General features: G+C 41.9%; 3 protein-coding genes across 7 annotated transcripts; 2 read left to right on the plus strand and 1 right to left on the minus strand.

Annotated features, from left to right (window-relative positions):
• The first annotated feature begins 4,199 nt into the window (after positions 1-4,199).
• On the plus strand, positions 4,200-8,129 carry LOC102704530 (mitogen-activated protein kinase 4). Its single transcript, XM_006656374.3, has 3 exons — positions 4,200-4,540; positions 5,410-5,838; positions 7,109-8,129. The coding sequence occupies exons 2-3, from the start codon at positions 5,416-5,418 to the stop codon at positions 7,793-7,795; spliced, it is 1,110 nt and encodes a 369-aa protein (XP_006656437.1). The 5' UTR covers positions 4,200-4,540; positions 5,410-5,415; the 3' UTR covers positions 7,796-8,129.
• Positions 8,130-8,297: 168 nt separating this feature from the next.
• Positions 8,298-9,374, minus strand: LOC102704815 (macrophage migration inhibitory factor homolog). Its single transcript, XM_006656375.2, has 3 exons — positions 9,143-9,374; positions 8,794-8,994; positions 8,298-8,589 (listed from the first exon to the last, which is right to left on the minus strand). Exons 1-3 carry the CDS (start codon positions 9,251-9,253, stop codon positions 8,554-8,556), a joined length of 348 nt encoding a protein of 115 aa, XP_006656438.1. The 5' UTR covers positions 9,254-9,374; the 3' UTR covers positions 8,298-8,553.
• Positions 9,375-10,241: 867 nt separating this feature from the next.
• LOC107304503 (protein CHLOROPLAST IMPORT APPARATUS 2-like) lies at positions 10,242-18,378 on the plus strand. 5 transcript variants are annotated; one of them, XM_040525012.1, is made up of 7 exons: positions 10,242-10,509; positions 11,797-11,915; positions 12,001-12,141; positions 12,260-12,340; positions 14,360-16,878; positions 17,791-17,964; positions 18,078-18,378. In XM_040525012.1, the coding sequence occupies exons 5-7, from the start codon at positions 15,715-15,717 to the stop codon at positions 18,147-18,149; spliced, it is 1,410 nt and encodes a 469-aa protein (XP_040380946.1). In that variant the 5' UTR covers positions 10,242-10,509; positions 11,797-11,915; positions 12,001-12,141; positions 12,260-12,340; positions 14,360-15,714; the 3' UTR covers positions 18,150-18,378. The 5 variants fall into 5 exon arrangements, with proteins under 5 accessions (XP_040380946.1, XP_040380942.1, XP_040380944.1 ...); XM_040525008.1 differs by having other exon boundaries at positions 12,270-12,340; XM_040525010.1 differs by having other exon boundaries at positions 12,270-12,340; positions 14,892-16,878.
• The last annotated feature ends 1,952 nt before the right edge of the window (positions 18,379-20,330 follow it).

The raw sequence follows: 20,330 nt of genomic DNA on the forward strand, positions 1-20,330 counted from the left end.
TCTTCAGCTTTTGAATTCTTAATTCATTTTTTAGGATCTGTAACTACAGATTCTCAGAAGCTGTGGACCGTTTGTGGCAGTTTCTGACAGAAGCAGCTTTTGAAAAAAAAAACTACAACTAGGAAAAGCTCTCCCAAATAGGCCCAATATTAAGGTTAACCATCGATATGCCATAACCGTCTCGTATGGCATGATAGAGTAACCCTATTATTACAAAGCAGTTAATCGACGCGTCATAGACATCTCATCTGACGTGGTTGGATAACATTATCACGTCCAAAGCTTTAAGCGTGACAGTGTTTGGAGGCCGATTCAGCCTTCATTGATTGAAGTGGTGCTTTGCAGGCACTAGATAGTACCGATGGATTCAATTAAGTTAATTAGCCAGGGTTTGAGAACTGGCTATTTAGAGAGGGTGGAGTGATCAAACCGGTGTTGTTTTAAATGTACGTTTCAGGATGGTTTGTGTTGAGAAATAAATATTAAAAACATTGTAAAAAAAATTCAGCTCTAGATGTAAATAGGAAATGCGGCATTGCAGTGCACTAACCACTGAAAAAGAAAAGGATAGTGGTGCAGTGGAGTGGAGTGTGCCTATGGCTGAAAGCGAACTCCATTCCCTGCCTTTCTGAAGAGGGGAGCCGAAAGAGAACCTTTTTTTGGGTGTGGCAAGTAGAATCATTAAGAATATATTTGATGATTTCAGATTGGACTTTGGAGGCACTACAGAGTAGAGATGGAAACAATTAAGTTAATTAATTAGGCTGCATTTAGTTGCAAAAAAATTTGGGTGACATGTCACGTCGACGCGTACAGTTATATATTTGAAGTATTAAACGTAGTTTAATTACAAAACAAATTTCAGATTCCGCTTGGAAACTTCGAGACGAATCTTTTGAGTCTAATTAATCCATCATTAACAAATATTGGTTACTGTAGCACTTATGGCTAATCATGTACTAATTAGACTCAAAAGATTCGTCTCATGATTTCCTTCATAATTATGTAATTAGTTTTAATGTTTGTGTATATTTAATGCTTTATTTAGATGTCCAAAAATTCGACATGATGTTTTTAGAAAATAAATTTAGAAACTAAATAGGGCCTTAACCAGGTCCTGAAAAACTGGCCATTCAGAGAGGGTGTAGTGGCTGGGACATGGAATCAGCAAACCGTCCACTCTATCTATTCACTCACCTGTACATTTGCCACTTGTACTTAAGCTAATCCCTGGTTACTTGGCACATGCATGGCGTGGCAAAAGAGCCGGAAAAAAGTTTTTTTTTTTGAGGTTTTGGCAGACATGTCCATTATGCGTTCTACCCTTCGCTTTATAAACATAAGTGAAAAATATATTCAAAACTTAATTTTGATGTTCATAATATATATTATATATAAGTTTTATTGCTATTATAGTTTATAATAGAACGTAGACTGTAGTTGGAGCTTTTCGTATGTTTGGTGGCCTCCTTTTTCAGTGGAAAATGGTCCAGGGGCTTGTTTGCCTTTTTTTTTAATTACTCCAAGGATTAAGCCTTTTGTTCTTACACGGAAAGAGCTGAGAACTGACGTGGTGCGTGGTAACCGACAGAGACACAAAACCACAGGCCAACGTGATGCCGGCCGGCCTATACGGACTGCTACAATTCAGCGGATTTTCCACAAGCCAACGGCGAAAAGGAGCAAAAAATCCAATACGCTTGCCTGTCTCTGTCTCCATTTCCATTAACAAGCATTGCATTGTAAGATGTACAGTACCTAGGTCACAGTTGCATGGGCAAATATTCTCCCTCTGTAAAAAGAAAAACAACTAAAATGTCCTATATTTTTCAAACCCCAACACATATGTTTTCCTATTTTTATAGATATCAGTGTGCCTATTCACTGTCCTTCTAAACTCCAATACACTGGTGGTGACTTAAAAACTATTTCTTTTCTCTGAGACAGACAAAAGATAAGAATAGAATTATGGTTTCTCCGGATCAAATGAATTTTATAAAAATTTTAGAAAAAACAGTTTAATTTCTTTATTTTTTCTCTAAAAATCATAGAAGAGTTAATCTCCTAGGGACGAGGATGAGAGGCGAGAGAGCAAATGAAGTCGGAACAACTACGAAGCCAGCTGTCGGCAGTTCAGTTCATGGCTGCCTAACACGGCATGCATGGTGACATCACCTATATATACGCACGGACATTACACGTATGCAGGCAAATCCATGGAGTGGGTACTGTCCTTCCTTCATCAACTAGACGACCGAAAAGCGTCCAAACCACCTGCCATCTCCACAGAAACGTGCTCTCCATGCCGGGGGCATATTTACGGATTAAAAATAATTTTTATATAAACCTTTTATAGATGTGTTTTAAGGCAAGACTAAAAAATAGTCTATGATAAAAAAACCTTTAATTATAATGTTAAAAATCTAAATTTAAATAAATATAATGAAAAGAGGAGGGTGATATATAGAATCCAGCTCGCCGTCATCGTCATCTCCGTTCGTTTGTCGATCGCCGGCGCCACCACACGTACTCCTCCTACGGCACCCTCGCTAATACGTAGTTAAGCTTGAGTTGCATCCAAATAATTAAAGAGAAAATCTAAAAAATGTCATTGACGAACGTCTAGTCTAAGAAATGTCATTGACGAATGCAAGTTCTAAGAATATCATCGTATAAATGAATTTGTCTGAGAAATATCATTGCCGTTAGGTTTTCGTGCATTTTTCGCCGTTAAATACACTGTTTATATTATAGCACTTAACGGAAAAAGTTGTTGAAACCCTAACGGCGATGATATTTTTTAGACAAATTTATTTGTATAAAGATATTTCTTAGAACTTGTATTTGTCAATGATATTTCTTAAAGTTAATTATTTGTCAATGATTCGTTAAATTTTCTCATAATTAAAAGAACGATCAGATTCACGAGGAAGAAGGGTTAGCTGCGAGGAAGACGACGATGACTTTTCCATATTCGGCGGCCGGGCGGATAAGAGCAGCTGAAGCTGCACATGGCGATTTGCCGATGAGGATATTACTCCTGCTCCCGCTATTCTACTTATATATTGCGTTTGTTTTTAAAATATAATCATTTTTATATTATTTACTACAACTTCCGTCCTAAAATAAACGAATTTCTGAGTTTCTGGATAAAATTTTTAACTCTTCGTCTTATTTAAATTTTTTTACAATTAGTATTTTTATGTTATTATATGATAAACCATGAAAAGTATTTACATGTGACTAACTTTTTTTTAATATTTTAATAAATTTTAAAATAAGACGTACAGTCGAACGCTTCATACACAAAACTTAGAAATCTTTTTTTAGGGAGGGAGTAGTATAGATTACTTAAAAAAAGACTATAACACATCATAATAAATGAAATGAAGAATGAATGGTGAAGAGTACGTGGTATATAATAGGAAGAATTTTAAATAAGAAGTATCTAATGAGACAAGAACAGTATCATAAATGCTTATATTTAAGTATAATATTTAAATTTTAGAAATACTTTATTTTGTAAATGGAAGAGTACTCCACTCGTGATGCGAGTTTGGGCTAGCGGCACGAAAAACACGACATGTCATTAGCCTAATTTCATATTACATATTACTTTAAGTTTATTCTGAGTTAAACACCTTAAAGTTTGATAAGTTTATATAGAAATAAACTTATTGGCTAAAAATATATGGATTTGTGTGTATTAAAATTAATACCCTAAAATTACCTCTTGGATTATAGAACGCAAGGAGTAGAAAAATGTATATTTTTTAAAAATATACCATTGTTGAGCTTAGAGCAAGTTCAATAGTATCGCCAACTACTCGCTTCAATTCATCTATAGTCAATCTAATAGCCAATTCATACAATGGTTATCTACAAAACATTAGGAGGTGGTCTCACATGTCATACACACTGTGTCTTGAAGTCCACGCGCAGCTGGCTACAAATTTGTAACCCATCTCTCTTCTCTCTTCTCTTATCTCTTTAAAATATGCTTATAGCTAACTTATAACATGCTATTGTACCACTCTTAGAAAGCATGCTCATAAAAAACGATATTGCTTATCTATAATAAAAACAGTTAAGATACAGATTCTCATAATCCGAGCGAAAATCTAGGCTATATAAAGAGAACCGAATAGTATTAATTGTAATATAAGAGAAGCCGCCCTTTTTTAAGTAGGTAGGCCAGCGACGGCGAGGGGCAAGTGGGAGAGGCGACACCAAACAAGGGAGGAGGCGCACCCCCTCCTCCGCCTCCTCTCCTCTCCTCTCTCGGTCACGGTGACATGTAACCGCCGCGACGCGCCGCGCTGCCTGCCGCGTGGTTCCCTTCCCCCCTCCACCCTCCTCCTCCTCCTCCTCCTCCCCCTCCTCCCAATAAAATTGCTCGGGCCTCGCCTCGCCTCGCCTCGCCTCCAGATCTGCGCCGCTCCCTGGCCGCCGGGACGGGAGCCGCCGCGTTCGACCGCCGCGCCTGCTCCTCTCGCTAGGCGCCGCCTGGCTCGGCTCGCTCCCCTCCCTCCCTCTTCGTGTAAGTGGGACGACTTGACTTCATCTCTCCCTCCTCCTCCTCCTCCTCCTCCTCCTCCTCCTCCTCCAGTTTCGTCACCCTCGCCCGCCCGGCCGGGTTCGCCGTCGGTCGCTGGGTCGGCGACGGCGAGGCGGGACGACTCGGTCCGTCGCTTTCGGGGAGGCGGCGCCGCGGCTCTGTCCCCGTTTCTACGCTTTCCCCCGGGTGGTGGATTTGCGCGCGTGCGCGCGGAGGGGAGGGCGCAATCAATGCACAAGGTGGTGGTTATTCCAGGTCGTTGGGCTCCAGCTCCGTACTGTTCCGTACTCGATCTCAATTTTGGGAGTCAGGTCTAGGGTGGGTGGGGGAGTGATCTGCAGGGTGGTGAATTCAGCTCGATTTCCGCCGCGGATCGACTTCGCCCTGCTGCCTAATTCGTTGCGCTCAATGGAGCTGCGGCCGTACGAGCATGCAACTGTTGCTTCAATGGAGCTGAACTGAGTTTATGATGGAAATAATTAGGAATGAACGAACGGTTATATTATGGACAAAGCTCATAGTTATTACGGTTTCTGTTGTTACCAAGTGTATTATGCACTGGTGAAGAGTGCAATATAATGCTTATAATACTAGTTACCGTTTCTAAATCAGCTGATGCGATGCTGGATAATTGACTTTTATTTTCCCACTCTCTCTGCTTTTTGGGTATGGAATAGAAGCACAGGTGTACAGCTAGGACTGGCAATTGATATGGAATATCCAATGTATATTCCATCATATGTCACCCCTTAGATGATTTGCCCCTGTTTACAAACTCTGTTTCCAGATTGAAGCTTTCAGTTGATACAAACTACCTTATACGGAGTAATCTAAATGTTTATTTTCCTCAGTACAAGATGGCGATGATGGTGGACCCTCCTAATGGCATGGGAAGCCAAGGAAAGCATTACTACACCATGTGGCAAACACTATTTGAGATTGACACCAAGTATGTGCCAATCAAGCCCATCGGAAGAGGGGCTTATGGAATAGTTTGCTCCTCTATAAACCGTGAAACCAATGAGAAAGTTGCGATTAAGAAGATAAACAATGTCTTTGACAACCGCGTGGATGCACTGAGGACCCTACGAGAACTGAAACTCCTTCGACACTTGCGCCATGAAAATGTTATTGCTTTGAAAGATATAATGATGCCAGTACATAGAAGGAGCTTCAAAGACGTATACTTGGTTTATGAACTGATGGACACAGATCTACATCAGATAATTAAATCATCCCAACCTCTTTCAAATGACCACTGCCAATATTTCCTTTTTCAGGTAAGGTTCATATCATTGTTTTTCATTCTTACTCCTGTTTATTTCCTTGCCCATATAATGTCATTTATCAATTGTTCCAACTCATGATGTTTTGATGAATGTGATCTAGTTAGTGTAAACTTGCATTAGATTTAGTTCGTTTGCATGCTATGATTCTTCTGCAAATCATGGCTTCAGTTTGCTAGTCAGCCCCATGAGAACATTGCAGGTTGCAGCATAATCTATGCTGTATTTGGCATACATAACCAACGTCTAGGTGTTGTGCTAGGAAAAATCATGTTTAAACTTATGTTGAAAGGTTTTTGTTTTATTGAATCATGTGGTAGGCAAGGTTTGGTTTATTTGAATCATGTGGTAGGCAATACGCAGTGAAGTTCTGATTTGCAATCTGGTCATGCTTAAGGAATATTTTGTCATTTTCAATGCAAGTTATGTGATGCTGGGGTCTGAGGTTCTATTATCGAGTTATAGCCCTTTAGTAGGTAAATAATCTATATGCTAATTTATGAAATGAAAAGAAACTCCGGGCAATCTAGATGTCCTATTCTGTTTTGAGTTTTTTTTTATACTTATTGCTCCTGAGAAGTGAAAATGAGTTGTTTTGATATTCCAAACCCCTCTAGTATTACATTAGGTTGCCATTACTTGTTACAGCTACTGGCATGCTGCTTAGTTTTGTTTTTCGTTGCCAGATAATGATTTAAGTAGAGCAATGTCCATTTTTTTAGTACGTCTATTGGAACACTTTGTCTTCGAGGTCAAATGTTTATACCAACATACTCTAGTGCTTGTTATAGTGTGTTGGCTATAATCTAATGCTTTCCAATATATATTCATTATTTTTTTAGCTACTACTCCCTCCCTCCCCAAATATAAGGGATCCTATGTTGTTTTGGAAAACTACTTGACAAGCTGTTGTAATATGTAGTATAATGATTACGAAGTTTGAACAAAACATTGATCAGCTTCAATATGCCTATGAATACCGAAAAAAATATTCTGAAATCAATTCAATGCTCTAAGCTTTATGTATGCAAGGATAATTGCATGTGGGCTGGCATTTAAACTTCTTATGTGAGGTAAGCTTCTGCACGCAAAGTGACGTTAAGACATTGTAGTAGGCCAAAAGCTCCCTACTCAGTCTGTCTTTGAATTATTTTTTTTAACCATCCTATTATGATATCTTTACATTTTCTGCTTATTCATTTTACAATTTCTGAAGTGCTTTTTTTTCTGAAATATAACAATTTTTCTTTTGGGTTGATTGTAGCTACTCCGAGGTCTGAAGTACCTCCATTCAGCAGGGATACTCCATCGAGACCTGAAGCCGGGGAACCTCCTGGTTAATGCAAACTGCGATTTGAAGATCTGTGACTTTGGTTTGGCTCGCACAAACAACACTAAAGGCCAATTTATGACTGAATATGTTGTGACCCGGTGGTATAGGGCTCCTGAGCTGCTGCTCTGCTGCGACAACTACGGAACCTCCATAGATGTATGGTCTGTTGGCTGCATCTTTGCTGAGCTTCTTGGCCGCAAGCCAATATTTCCAGGAACTGAGTGCCTCAATCAGCTCAAGCTCATAGTCAATGTTCTCGGCACCATGAGTGAAGCTGACATCGAGTTCATTGATAACCCAAAGGCCCGCAAATATATCAAAACCCTTCCATACACTCCGGGCATTCCCCTCGCTAGTATGTACCCACAAGCACATCCTCTTGCTATTGATCTATTGCAGAAAATGCTTGTCTTTGATCCTTCCAAAAGGATTAGTGTCACTGAAGCTCTGGAGCACCCCTACATGTCGCCACTGTATGATCCAAGTGCAAACCCTCCTGCTCAAGTGCCCATCGACCTTGACATCGATGAAAATCATGGCGTGGACATGATCCGTGAGATGATGTGGCAGGAGATGCTCCATTACCACCCAGAGGTTGTTGCAGGAGTGAATATGTGACAAGGCAGGAACGAACATGTGAAGGCTGCGTGCTACGCAAAGATCTTCACATGTTGGTTTTTTTTGTATAAAATCCTATTCCGATTGTCGCGCCTATCAAGCTAAGCTATGGCGGTGTCGCCCATGTGACCTCTTATGTAAATATGTGCAAATAAGAACATCATGCAGTTTTCTTCCCGTGGATCTCTACTTGTAGTATATGGAGTAATGTGTTGTATGAGTACGTATAGCAGAATTCAGCCAGAATTATTGAGGCTTGTAATGCTAGATGCTACTATATTACTCTGTAAGGTGTTACTAACTTTCAAGTGGCATTGCTTCCATATATTTGCCATGCTGAGGCATGCTTTGCTTAAGGTGGTTTGCAGTTTAGCCTGTTCTCTTTTTGAAGAGCAGTAGACTGCAGTTTGAATAGTTTTAAATCAGAGTACTGTGTACAGAGTAGAGACTGCTAATATCTCAACCATTTGGAATTCTGCAAAAAAAAATTTCAGTACTAGTATGCTACAATGTGGCAATTGAAGATCGAAATTCCAGGGAACATGTGATCAATCGAGTGCTGCGTTTGGATGGAACAAAACACAGTACCAGTTCGGTCTCACATCGGCGAAAGCATTCATGGATGAAACATGAATTTCATCCAGCTCTGAAAGTGCAAGGCATAGTACATAACACGAACCATTTAGCCTAAGAAATTTATTATTGCATAAGAGTGTGAGGCCGTTCCAACGCAGTAATCCACTCCGACACACCTAGCTTCAGAATGTCGACCCGTTGAATCCCAAATTGGATCCCTGTCAGGATAAAAATTAAGGAAATTAATTGCAGTGGAGACTATTTAGGGCAAAAATTTAAGGCAAAAAATTGCATCGGAGACTGTTTAAAGCACAGCAGCAAGCAGTTGGAATGTGATCAAGGAAGGAAATTTTGGCTAGAACAGAGTTTGAGCAGGAGAAAAGGTAAAATCTTTGAAGATGCGGGCTGAAGAAAGATTGCACCTTGACATCGTCAAATTTGATGTAGAACCTGGACCTACTGATGGAGAGCTTGGTCTCGAGGATTTCGGCAAGAGCGGCGCTCAGCTTGCCGTTGACGCCGGGGCCGATGCCGCCGATGGACATGAGCTCGCCGTAGGCCGCCGGCTCCTCGCTGGCGGCGAACGACATGGGCACCGACCCGTTGATCGAGACCATGACATACTGCACAGCACAAGCAAAGGCATCATCATCGTCTCCATCAGAGAGCAACGGAGGCCTCGGCATCAGCCAGCAGGAAGGAAGAACAGCAGCAGAACGCGACGGCGGCGGCGGCGGCATTCCGCCGAGCAGGTGGGGGGCGCGTGCGTACCGACTCGGGCTTGCCGATGACCCTGGCGAGCGCCTTGGAGCAGTCCTTGATGATGTCGGAGGCGACGACGGCGTCGACGGGCACGTTGGTGGTCAGGCTCAGCTGCGGCATCGTTGCTGGGCGGGGGGTTGGTGGCGCGTTGGCCGGCCGGCTCCCCTCCTCCGCCTTGGCTTCTTGGGTGGTGGTGGTGGAGACTGGACAGGATAGCAACCGGAGAGATGAAGGGGAATGGAAGAATTATTTTATGGGAGAGAGAAAGAGAGAGAGAAATTCAAACGGCCCACTTGGTGAGAATGTCGGCCCAATAAACGGCCGTGGGCCTTTTGGTTTAATCTATGTTTTGGATATATATTTAAGCATTTGCTGTTAATTATTTTTGTTATGATTTAATTTATTATACTTAAAAAAATTTAAAAATGACTTATAATTTTACAAATTTACATAAAATTTTTAAATAAGATAAACGATAATCTAAAGGTCAACAATGTCAATAAAAAAATCAGAGAAAGTATTTTGTATAGGCTTAGTTGTCAAGGTTACAAAGCATTATAATTTGAAATGTTTCTCTCTCTGCTTTTTATTTAACGTCGTTAACTTTTTAATCTAAGTTTAATCATTCACCTTATGACAAATTTATATAATTTATTAATTATGTTATTGTGGTTTGTATTATCATTAAAGGTAATGTAAGCATTACTTATAATTTTACATATTTAAAAATATTTTAAAAAATAAATGATAAAAAAGGAGAAAGTAAGAGTAGCGATGGTGATTAGTCTGTATCATTCTTTCACTATTAACACTCGAAAATTCTGATATATATGATCGGCATATATTATTTTTTACCCAAACGTATGATAATATCATAATACATTAGAAGTCACAAAATATATCTCTCAACTATGATTATTCCTTCACATTAATAATAGATCGAGATGTTCTTATAGGAGTTAAAACTTGGAAAATAAAAACATCTAATTAATCTTAAAACTAATCTCCAGAATTTAAAATAGATTTTATGAGCATTTTGAAATCCTAATCGGCTATTCGCTATATTGAGGTGTAAATTTGTGAGCCCTCTGCTTCGCCTCGCTCGCGCAATTCGTCGAACACCATGGCGGCGACAGCCGCGCCCGATGGTTCCAGCTTCCTTCCTTCCTTCCTGCACCTCCCTACTACATCTCATCTCAAACCCTAAAACCCTCGCCTTCTCCCCTCCGGCCTCCTCAACCCCCACATCCGCAGGCTGCACCGCCCCGGAGGCCGGCGCCGGCGCACCTATAGGAGGTTAAATCAGCTGTCGACGGCGGCGTCGGGCGGTTGCTGCGCTCGTGTGGTTCCAGGGGATCCATCTGCTTCATCTCAAGGTGCTACTCCTACGCTGCTTGTTTTTTCCCCCTTTAATCGCGTGATTTGTGCTGTTGTTTGTGCCACAATATCGATAGATCACGAAAATATGCTTGCATGATTGCATCCGTAGCTAAGATCAGGAGCACAGGGGTACGATTCAGTTAATTCTGCATCGCCTCAGTCCAAGTTGTTTGCTCAACGAATGTACTACGGTGTTGCACTTGTCAGGCAGAACAGTACGACACTTTGCTCAACGAATGTGTCTTGACTAATTGCTTGCTTGCTTGCTTGCTTTGGGCTACAGTAGCAAGCTGGTGCGTCTGAATTCTGATGGCTGCCCATTAATTTCTTTGTGCTTCTATTTTACCAGCTGCGTGTGCAAAGAATAAAGATTAGCTAACACATAGTACTAGAGAAAATTGACCATGTGACACCTAATACTGCATCTGAGTCCATGAGCGATTGCTTGAGTACGTATTTGCAAACGAAAAATGTTACGAAAAATGTTTTGTAAATAGAATTTTTTATATGTTCTTAGCGATCTAAAAGTCAAGACTAAGAAATAAACTATGATTAAAAAACCCCAAAATTAATTAAAATTTAATGTTAGAAAATTTTAAATTTTAGCTTATAAGTATAAACACGAATGAGAAGTCGTTTGCTGTGGTGTCAAAGTACTTCTAATTGTTAGGTACAGTACTACCTAGTTGCTCAACGAATATGTCACCAGATAGTTTGCTCTGCCTCTGGGCAATTAGTTGCTGCGTCTGCCTGCTCATTAATTCCCTCCTGTATATATCTACCAAATGTGTGATTCGGTCTAAAATAATTTTATTTTCCATTTATCTCACACGTGCCAATATACCAATAAAAATAAAAAATTAAAACATCTTCACTTTGTTAAACCACAATACTAATATTCCCCTCTTTATCTACTTTCAATGTATTTATTTTCTCTTTCACATACTTTAATACAATAATTACCTTAAAAATAAATTTATTTTAAGACAGACATGATAAAACAAAAGTAGTTTTATTTTAAGATGGATGTAGTACATGTTTGCTTTTCCCTACTTGTTGATGCAAAATTAACGCCAGAGCGTGGGAGTTTCAATGGCGTCGAGTGTTTCATTACAATGCTAGTTTGGTTTAGCTGTTGAGCTCCAAACCTAGTAATCCTGTTCTTACTGGAACTGCTAATATCATGTCGTCCCCGATGTTCACTGTGCTATTATCTAAAAAAATGCTGTACCGCTGTTACTATTATCGAGGGCAATTCCCTGATTTGAGTCTTTGCCTTGTAGTTATCCTGGAATTCCTTTTCACCATAGGACATTAGTCAATTGCCCTTGGAAGACTGTTGAAGAGAAAGAAGGGGAGAAACTTTATTAGTGGTTGGCAAGATGTTGTCCGTTGGTGGCAGGTTAGTGCTGAACTGCTGACACAATCTAGCCTAAAAAACTGTTACTTTTATATGCAGTATATATTATCGCTTAGGATTCCTATAGGGGCGTTGAAGATACCTGGCTATTTTAGGTCTATATTTATGTGGCAAGAACATGATTGAAGTTAAATACCACGGAGTCAATTGGGCCTCAAATCTGCTTCCCTGGAGATTATAGTAAATGGCTTTGGCATCTGGGATCAGGGTAAGGAATCTGTCAGACTGTCAGCAAATCCTGAAAAAGAATTACTACTCAACCTGCTAATTGCCGAGCAAGTATATTCATACTTTTGGAAAAATAAATTTCTGAAAAGAAAAATTAGAATGGTGCAGATGCTTGGGTCAAAGGAGTGCCCTTTGGTACAACAATTTTAAAGGTCGCACAACTTTGTATTCATCAAAAGGTACACACTTTGATCTCCACTACAATTTCTTGCAGCATTTGTTCACTAGAGCAGGTTTAATAGTTTAACTAACTACTGGTTCTAATTCATCTATAGCTAATTTAACAGCCAATTCATACAATAGTTACTTATAAAACATATACTAACATGTCTCACCGATCATACACATATTATGTCTTGAGTTTGTGTTGCAGCTGGCTATAAATCTGTAGCTCACTGCTCTTATCTCTTATCTCCTTAAAATATGTTCATAACTGATTTATAGCATGCTATTCTACCGCTCTTGTACAAGGTTTATCGGACGTGGAGGGGGGGGACACCAATGATATTTGGGGGATTAGCAGAAATAATATTCCTAGGATAGTTTTATGAGATACTACAAATGTTTTCTTTAAAGCTAAACTGACATGAGTACTGTGAATTATATTCAATTAAAAATACGTAAAACCTTACATATGTAACAATGTTATAGGAAAAGAAAAAAGGTAACCGACAACAACTCACAGCACACAACAACACATAGCTTGAGTGCTTGACAAAAACCCAACACCGGACTTCATTGTCTAGTTTGCCGTAGAGGCGACACCAAAGCTCTGATTTCATAAAAACTACACTATCGTTGCCAAATTCACCGCAACACAACAACTTCGACTCCACGGAGATGCTAGAAAATACTTGATGATGCTGAGCGCCAGCGGCTGCTAGGCGACTAGGACAAAAATGTCGCCTCCAAGGTGTATGGACGGATGGATTATTCAGAATCGTCAAGTCATCCTGCCTGAATTTGTTTAATCTCAGCAGCAGCCTGCGTGCTGCTACATCAGCCGGTGGTGGAAAGAATATTCAATGGAAGAGACGAGTGCCTTCTGTTTTGTGCTGTGTCCATGATTGTTTCCATGATCATTCGCCGAGTACGGTTAAATGAATGGAGACACCATGAGCCCATCAGGGGAGGAGGAGAGGACACCAGGCAACTAGTACTTCCAAAACATAATTAATTAATAAACCAATCAATGTCAATAGGATTAATGGAGTATTGGTGCTACTAATCTAATCTAGATGCGGTGTCGCAGTCATGCACTCATGCTACCCTGTGATTCAGAGTTTAACAAGGGTCTCATCTTTTACCCTAAAACATGCTATTGGGAAAATTTAAAATCTAATCTAATCTTAGAACTATTTTTAGGGTTTGTCGTTTCCTTTTGCTATTAACAGTTAACTCGCTCACAACACAGATATAAAGGAATTTAACTATAAATTATTTTTCTCTGATACATTTTGACGTATTTTTATCAATAATTGGTTCGACGGGTTCTCGTTTTTCTTTCTTCTTTTCCACACCTAGGTGAAGCCCTCACCTTTTGGCATTTTGCGTGAGAAAGCTAAACGATATATTTATAAAATTTATGAATAAAACACACACATATATATATGTGTGTTTAATGATCTAAAATCAAAGACTAAAAAATAGACTACGATAATCCCTAAAATCAACTTCAAATTTAAGATAAAAATACTAATTTTAGCTTATAAGCATAAACATAAGCAAAAAGATGACACTGTTAATGTCTTAAAAAAACACACCACCGAAACAATATTTTGAGTTAATTATGGCTATGGCTATGTTCTTTTGAGCAGTTGAAGATAAGAGAGACACTTTTCTGATTTTTGTGATAGCTAGTTAATAATGAAACTAACTATTATAAAGTTAAAAAAATCTAGAGATGATAAACTATTGTATAAAAACTTTTTGCAAAGTTCTGCGGTGAAAAACTGAACAAAGTTATCTTTTGGTCTTTTCATAAAAAACCAAATGCATATTTATAAAAAATGATTTATGAATAATGCTATATACTTGTTCTTAGCGTCTAAAACAAATACTGAAAATAAACTTAAAAAAATACTTCTAAATTACCTATAAATTTAAGATTAAAAATTTAAGGAAAAAAAAGGAAAAGACGAGGTCAAGAAAAAAAAGCCAAGAATAATGCCGTTCCATTCCATCTCCCTTGTTAGCAGGTCACGGCCAAAACCCAAAACATCTTTCAGCAGTGAGACGATGGATTGGTGTAGTAGGTCACGGTCAGTCACACAGACACGTACTACGTGTGAGACTGTGAGAGCCAGCCAGACTTGCAGTGAACAACGTCTCACACGTGTATCTCAGCTTTGGACCAGAAGAACACATGTATATGTAGGGTTGATGCTAATGCTACGAATGAGGTGAGAGAGGGAGGAGAACGGTAGAGAGAGGAGGAAGAAGAAGAGGAGGAGAAATGTTGTGAGAGGAGGAGGGGTCCACAGGGGAGGAAGGAAGGAGGAGGGTGTGTGACAATGACAACTGAAAGAGAAGTTTGTCCCTTCCGATGGCAGTAGCAAATGTCTTCAGAGGCATTGGCTGGCTGGCTCCCCATGCTTTGGCTCCTTCTTCCTCTCCTATAGACTCTAGAACCCTTTCGATTCTGAGTTCTTCTTCTTCTTAAACCTCTTGGGTTTTAATCCACTAATAAAGGTTTTCTTTTTCTGTGGTTGCTGAATCTTGAAAAATCAGGATCCAGTGGTTAGGAGATTTTTATCGGCGCTGCTGGGTTCAGAGGTTTCTCATTTTCAGTTCAGGATCCCAGTTGTAAATTTGTAACGCATGCGTTACCAGTTTTTTGCTCTGCTTTATCCGCCGATCGATCAGTACTCTCCAACTAAGCCTCAGCTGTTTCGTCAGTTCGTCTGGCTGTGTCCATGAGCTGCTAGCTGCTCTCGATTTCTTCCAGGAATAATACAAAAGGTTCACAGCTCGCTAGTGCATTTGGTTGTTTTCCTTTTCGTGCTCCTCGTGTTCTTGTGATGAAACTGAACCTCCTCCAACAAAAGCAAATGGCGAAGCGTGGGCTCTTGATTACTTTTTGAGTTTGCCCATTCGACGAGGTTGGTATAGTGGTGAACTGGTTGGTGTTGTTGATGCTTCTTTGATGAGCGCACTGTTGCTTGCAGGGCTCCTTAATTAATTGCCTTTTCCCAAGATTGCATTTTTATTTGTAGTATATTTCTACTCTTTTGCCTGCTCTCTCTCTTTTTTTTCTCCGGCTTCTAGGTAGCAGGGAGGGAGCAGCAGCCAGCCACTGTCTTTCTCAACAAGAAATTCCTCGGTTTCCACGCGCGCTTTGGCTTCTTCTTTCTTTACCTTTTCTTTTCATCATCTCGCTGGTTTTTGTGGTATTTGGGTGGGTTTTGGGTTTAGAATAGATGCGTATCGTCGATTTTCTGTGGTTTTATTGCCTTTTTCTCGTGATGCCGGATTGGTGTTTTCCGATTTGATCCACCAAGTTGCGATCTTTTGGTGTTCTTTGTGGGGGAAAAGTTGCGATCTTGGTGCGGCGATGGCGTCGTCGTGCATCCCGACCAGCCTCCGGCTGGACCTGGAGATGGTGAAGGCGGCGGCGCCGCCGGGGGGCGCGGCGGCAGCGGCGGCGGCTGGGTCGCCGATGCGGGCGGCGCCCTCCTCGGCGTCCTCGACGCTCTCGGAGGCGTCCAACTCGTCGTCGGTGGCGTCGCTGTCGCTGAAGCGGGCGCGCACGCCGCGGAAGCGGCCCAACCAGACGTACAACGAGGCGGCCGCGCTGCTGGCGTCCATGTACCCGTCCGTCTTCGCCGTCAGCAAGGGCCCCGAGACGGCGCCGCCGCGGCTCCTCGGCCTCGCCTCCGCCCTCGCCGACGATCCGTCCTGCTCCGATCTCCTCCCGCCGTTCCCCGTCCTCAGCAACGGCAGCGCCGCACACCTCCTTGGCGACATGCGGCAGCCGCAGCCGCCGACGCCGCGGTGCCCCGTCCCCATCAAGAACTGTTCGTCGCCGGCGCCGGTGAGCAGCGTGTTCAGGGAGTTCCGCGACGCGGCACCGTCTCCCGGAACGCCGGAGGCCGACACCACCGACGACCTCGGCGAGCTTGACTTCGAAGACGATGACGGATTCGACGTCGACTCTTTTCTGGCCGTCGATGATGGCGCGGCCGAGGGCATCGACAGCATCATGGGCAAACTCAGCATGAGCATGGAGAAGAACTCGGCAGCTGCGTCCCGCACAGACGCCGTCCTGTCCAGTGCCGCCATTCACCCATACCTCCGAAGCCTCATGGTGCTCGGTCTCGGGTTCCGGCAAGGCCAGCTCAACGCCAACCAAGCACTGAAGCGGCATGATGATGAGAGTGATTGGTGGATGTGCCCTGCCATACCAGTGAAGGACATCGCAGCGCCTCCTGCACCATCGGTGTCTATGCCGGTGCCGGTATCAGATAAGAAGAAGAAGAGTAAGAAGAAGGTAGAGAAGGAAATGGAACGGGAGAATGGCGCTGCTGTTGAGTTTGGTGATGCAGGAGCTCTGAGGTTTTCCAATGGTGATGCTGGAATTTCGGCACAGAAGGCACCAAAGATAGGATTGGGCCTGAATCTGAATACTGAGGAGGTGCTAAAGGCTTGGTGTAACAGAGGTTCTGTTTTTGCTGGCAGCGATGCAGTTGAATCACCAAGATCCTCCTCTGGTTTACATGTAAGTATTTCTAGCTTGATTAGATGAAATCTCCTCCAGATGATAGGAAGAGATTTTGAAGTGCTGTATTACACCCTATTTCAAAATTGTGTTTTATACAGCTTGGTTATTAAAAATTTTAGGCTTTCATGTGATATATCATATATGCCGCACAAGTGCTTGAAAAACCTTGACTATATTGTGGTCCAGGTTCTAGTGTACTCCATTTATGATTCTGCTAGTATTACTCTCTTCCAGGATTATTATTTTCTTTTGAATCAACGAGCAGTTCAATTATGTAATCTACATGTGTACCAGAATTTTGTCTCAATGGTCAATACAATTCTTTAGGAAAAGGGGACCATATGTAGATTTTGTTCTTTAAAGTTTCTGCTATATAAATGTAACAAGGAAATATATACCCTCAATTCCCATCATCCTATCTGTGCCTGATTTGAAACCAACTTATCCTTGATTCTAATGTTTGTTGTGAAACTTTCAGAATGTACTATAAAAATCAGAATCTGAAACTTGACAATGTTCTTGTTTGTAGTGGAAAATTTGCTCTATATAAAGAACAGCAAACAACTAGAGTACATTATGTACGGTCTTATGTCTCCTTTGTTTGTTTATTTGAAGTGAATCTTTCATCCAATCATGAGTTATTACAGTTGGTACTAACCACTGAAAATATTTATAACAAGGAAAAACCAGGACAGAAAATCAAATTATGTTTTCTTGTTTCATGGGAACCTAACGATACTCCTTGTGATTCCTTATGCGAAATGAACACCTGATCAGACTGATAATTACTGATTTTGATGAACATGTTCTGACCAAAAACTGCACTGTCATGCCAAAGAAAATCGCCGTGTTCATCTTTTACTGAAGAAAACTGCTGTTACTGACAAATGTCAACTTTCTTCATTGCAGTCTAAACTTGCAGACATTGATCTATTTCTAGATAACAGTACTAGCGGTGGTGTTATTCGGGAAGGCAGCATTCTGAAAATGCGGCATAAGCAGAAGCAGTGCACTCCCCTCCTCTCCAATAAGACCCGCTACCAACCGCGGAAGGTGAATGCTGAATGCCGTCCTCGGGTCAAGGCAAGTTCTAGAACTCAGTCCTGCGCTGTCAATTTCTGCAAGGCAAAATGATATCTGTTCCAAACAAAGGCAAAAATTTCTTACGAATTGTATTGTGATTTGGTTCTTTGCAGGTGAAATATGTCAGCCAGGCTTCTCTTTTTCAACAAGCCTCAGAGAAAGAGAGAGGCAGTAGAGAAAGATGAACGTCCTCCCATGGACATTTTTGGGGGTTTCACTCTTCCCCCCCTCCAAAAGAGAAGCAAATGAGCTTCTCCCTTTTTCATTTCTGCACTTTAATCATGTAAAGGGTAGAGATGCCTGTAGGCTGTAGAGTGGCATGTTGCCATGGGGATCATATATGCTTGTCAAGTTCTCCAGCTAGTATAAATGATGAGGTTATCACCACCGGTTAACGGTACAGTTTCATTCCAAGTGTTTTCTGTTCTGTGCTTTCATCTTGTTTTACTCTGAATGCGAAAGAACAGAAGATAACCAAACATGGAGAAATGCTGACCTGAAATTTGTTAACCGTCGGCCGTCGGAGAATAGCAGCTGCTACTCTGCTTCTGATGCTCTAAAATTGTCAAGTGGAGTAGTACTAGTTTAGAGCATCTCCATGTGATTATTTATCTTACTTGCCATACTAAATTTTGATAATTTTATATAAAAATTGTCCTTTAAAAAACTATCTATTTGACTTGTCATGTCATTTAAATGGATAAACAAACGTGGCTCCTCGATGACTAAATTAGCAAGTCATTCTTTACGTGGACGGGACCCCAAATTTAAAAGTGAGTGATGAACAGTTTGTTGAATTGCACGTCAAATTTAGAGTTGCATATGGATGGCTAAATTTAAATTTAGAGAGTAAAAATTTAAACATTCTCTTAGAGATGCTCCTGGGCTAAGGGCATGTTTGGATCGAGAGACTTTTAGTACTTTCTAGACTTTTTCCTAATAGTCCTTGGGACTTTTCTGTAGTCCCTCCTGTTTAGGGAGAGGGACTAAAAATGACTTATTATAGGGTACAAGTACTATTTTACCCCTGAGATCCTACCCTTGCCACCCCTCCCCACCGGCTCCCTATCCACTTGCGTCGCTAGATCCATCGGCGGCCGGGGACGACATCGACGGCGACGTGCATCGGCGGTGGCGGAGGCGACGACAAATCGTGTCGGTGGAGGCGACGACAAATCACGTCAGTGGCCAGGCGGTCGGGATCCCGCTCGGCGCTGGCAGACGGGGACAGCCTTGGCAGCAACGCGCGTCAGCGGCGGTGGAGGCGGCGGCAAATCGTGTTGGCGGCCAGGTGGTCGGGATCCCGCTCGGCGCCGACGGGCGGGGACGGCCTCAGCGGCGACTCGCGTCGGCAGCGGCGGAGGAGTCAAATCACGTCGGTGGAAGCGACGACAAATCACGTCCGTGGTCAGGCGGTCAGGATCCCGCTCGGCGCTGGCAGACGGGGACAGCCTTGGCGGCGACGCGCATCAGCGGCGGTGGAGGCGGCAGCAAATCGTGTCGGCGGCCAGGCGGTCGGGATCCCACTCGGCGCCGGCGGGCGAGGACGGCCTCAGCGGCGACTCGCGTCGGCAGCGATGGAGGAGGCAAATCGCGTCGGTGGAAGCGGCGACAAATTGCGTCGGTGGCCAGGTAGCCGCTCGACGCCGGCGAGCGGCGGACGTCGTCGCAGGGGCGGAGAGGGGGCGGGCACCAACGGGCAGGCAGGCGGGCGAGCGGCGGCAGAGGGAAGAAGAGGGGCAATGGGTGGAAAGAAGGAGAAAAAGTCCCTAAAAATCCCTTCTTAGGGACTACTGTTTTTTTAGGGACTACATAAGAAAAGTCTCTAAAAAGTCTCTCCTGTTTGGAAGGAGAGACTTTTTTTCTAGAAGTCCTAGGATTTTTTTTTATCCAAACAGGGTCTAAGTCTGGAATGTTTTAGGTCTACGTTTGGAGATTCCCCCGATCAAAATTTCCTCTTTTAAGTCTAAACTGGAATTATCATGAGAAGACACCAAGTGGCCTGCCCAAGTTGCAGGCTTTCAACTTGGAAGGAACCAAAATGCGGTTGTTTGGTGAAGATTGGTTTGGTGGAGACTGCGGTTGGCCTACCATTTTTTAAGTGAAATCTTGAGCTTTTGCCATTTCTAGCTTATATAACAATATTTGATTAAAATTTTAATAATAGTGTCCAATTAAAGTTTTGCAATTTAACCATTAATAATTTCCAGACTCTAGGTTTTAAAACAAAAATATAATGGTATTTTTATATTTTCAATATTTATTATATCGGATAATTTTATTCTAATTCAAACATATGTGAAAAGTTTTAAAGTTGGGTCAAAGTTTACTCTAAAAATCATATATTTATGACTAGAAGAATTTTA

The sequence above is a fragment of the Oryza brachyantha genome, chromosome 6 (genome assembly GCF_000231095.2).
Source record: "Oryza brachyantha chromosome 6, ObraRS2, whole genome shotgun sequence".
Lineage (NCBI taxonomy): Eukaryota > Viridiplantae > Streptophyta > Magnoliopsida > Poales > Poaceae > Oryza > Oryza brachyantha.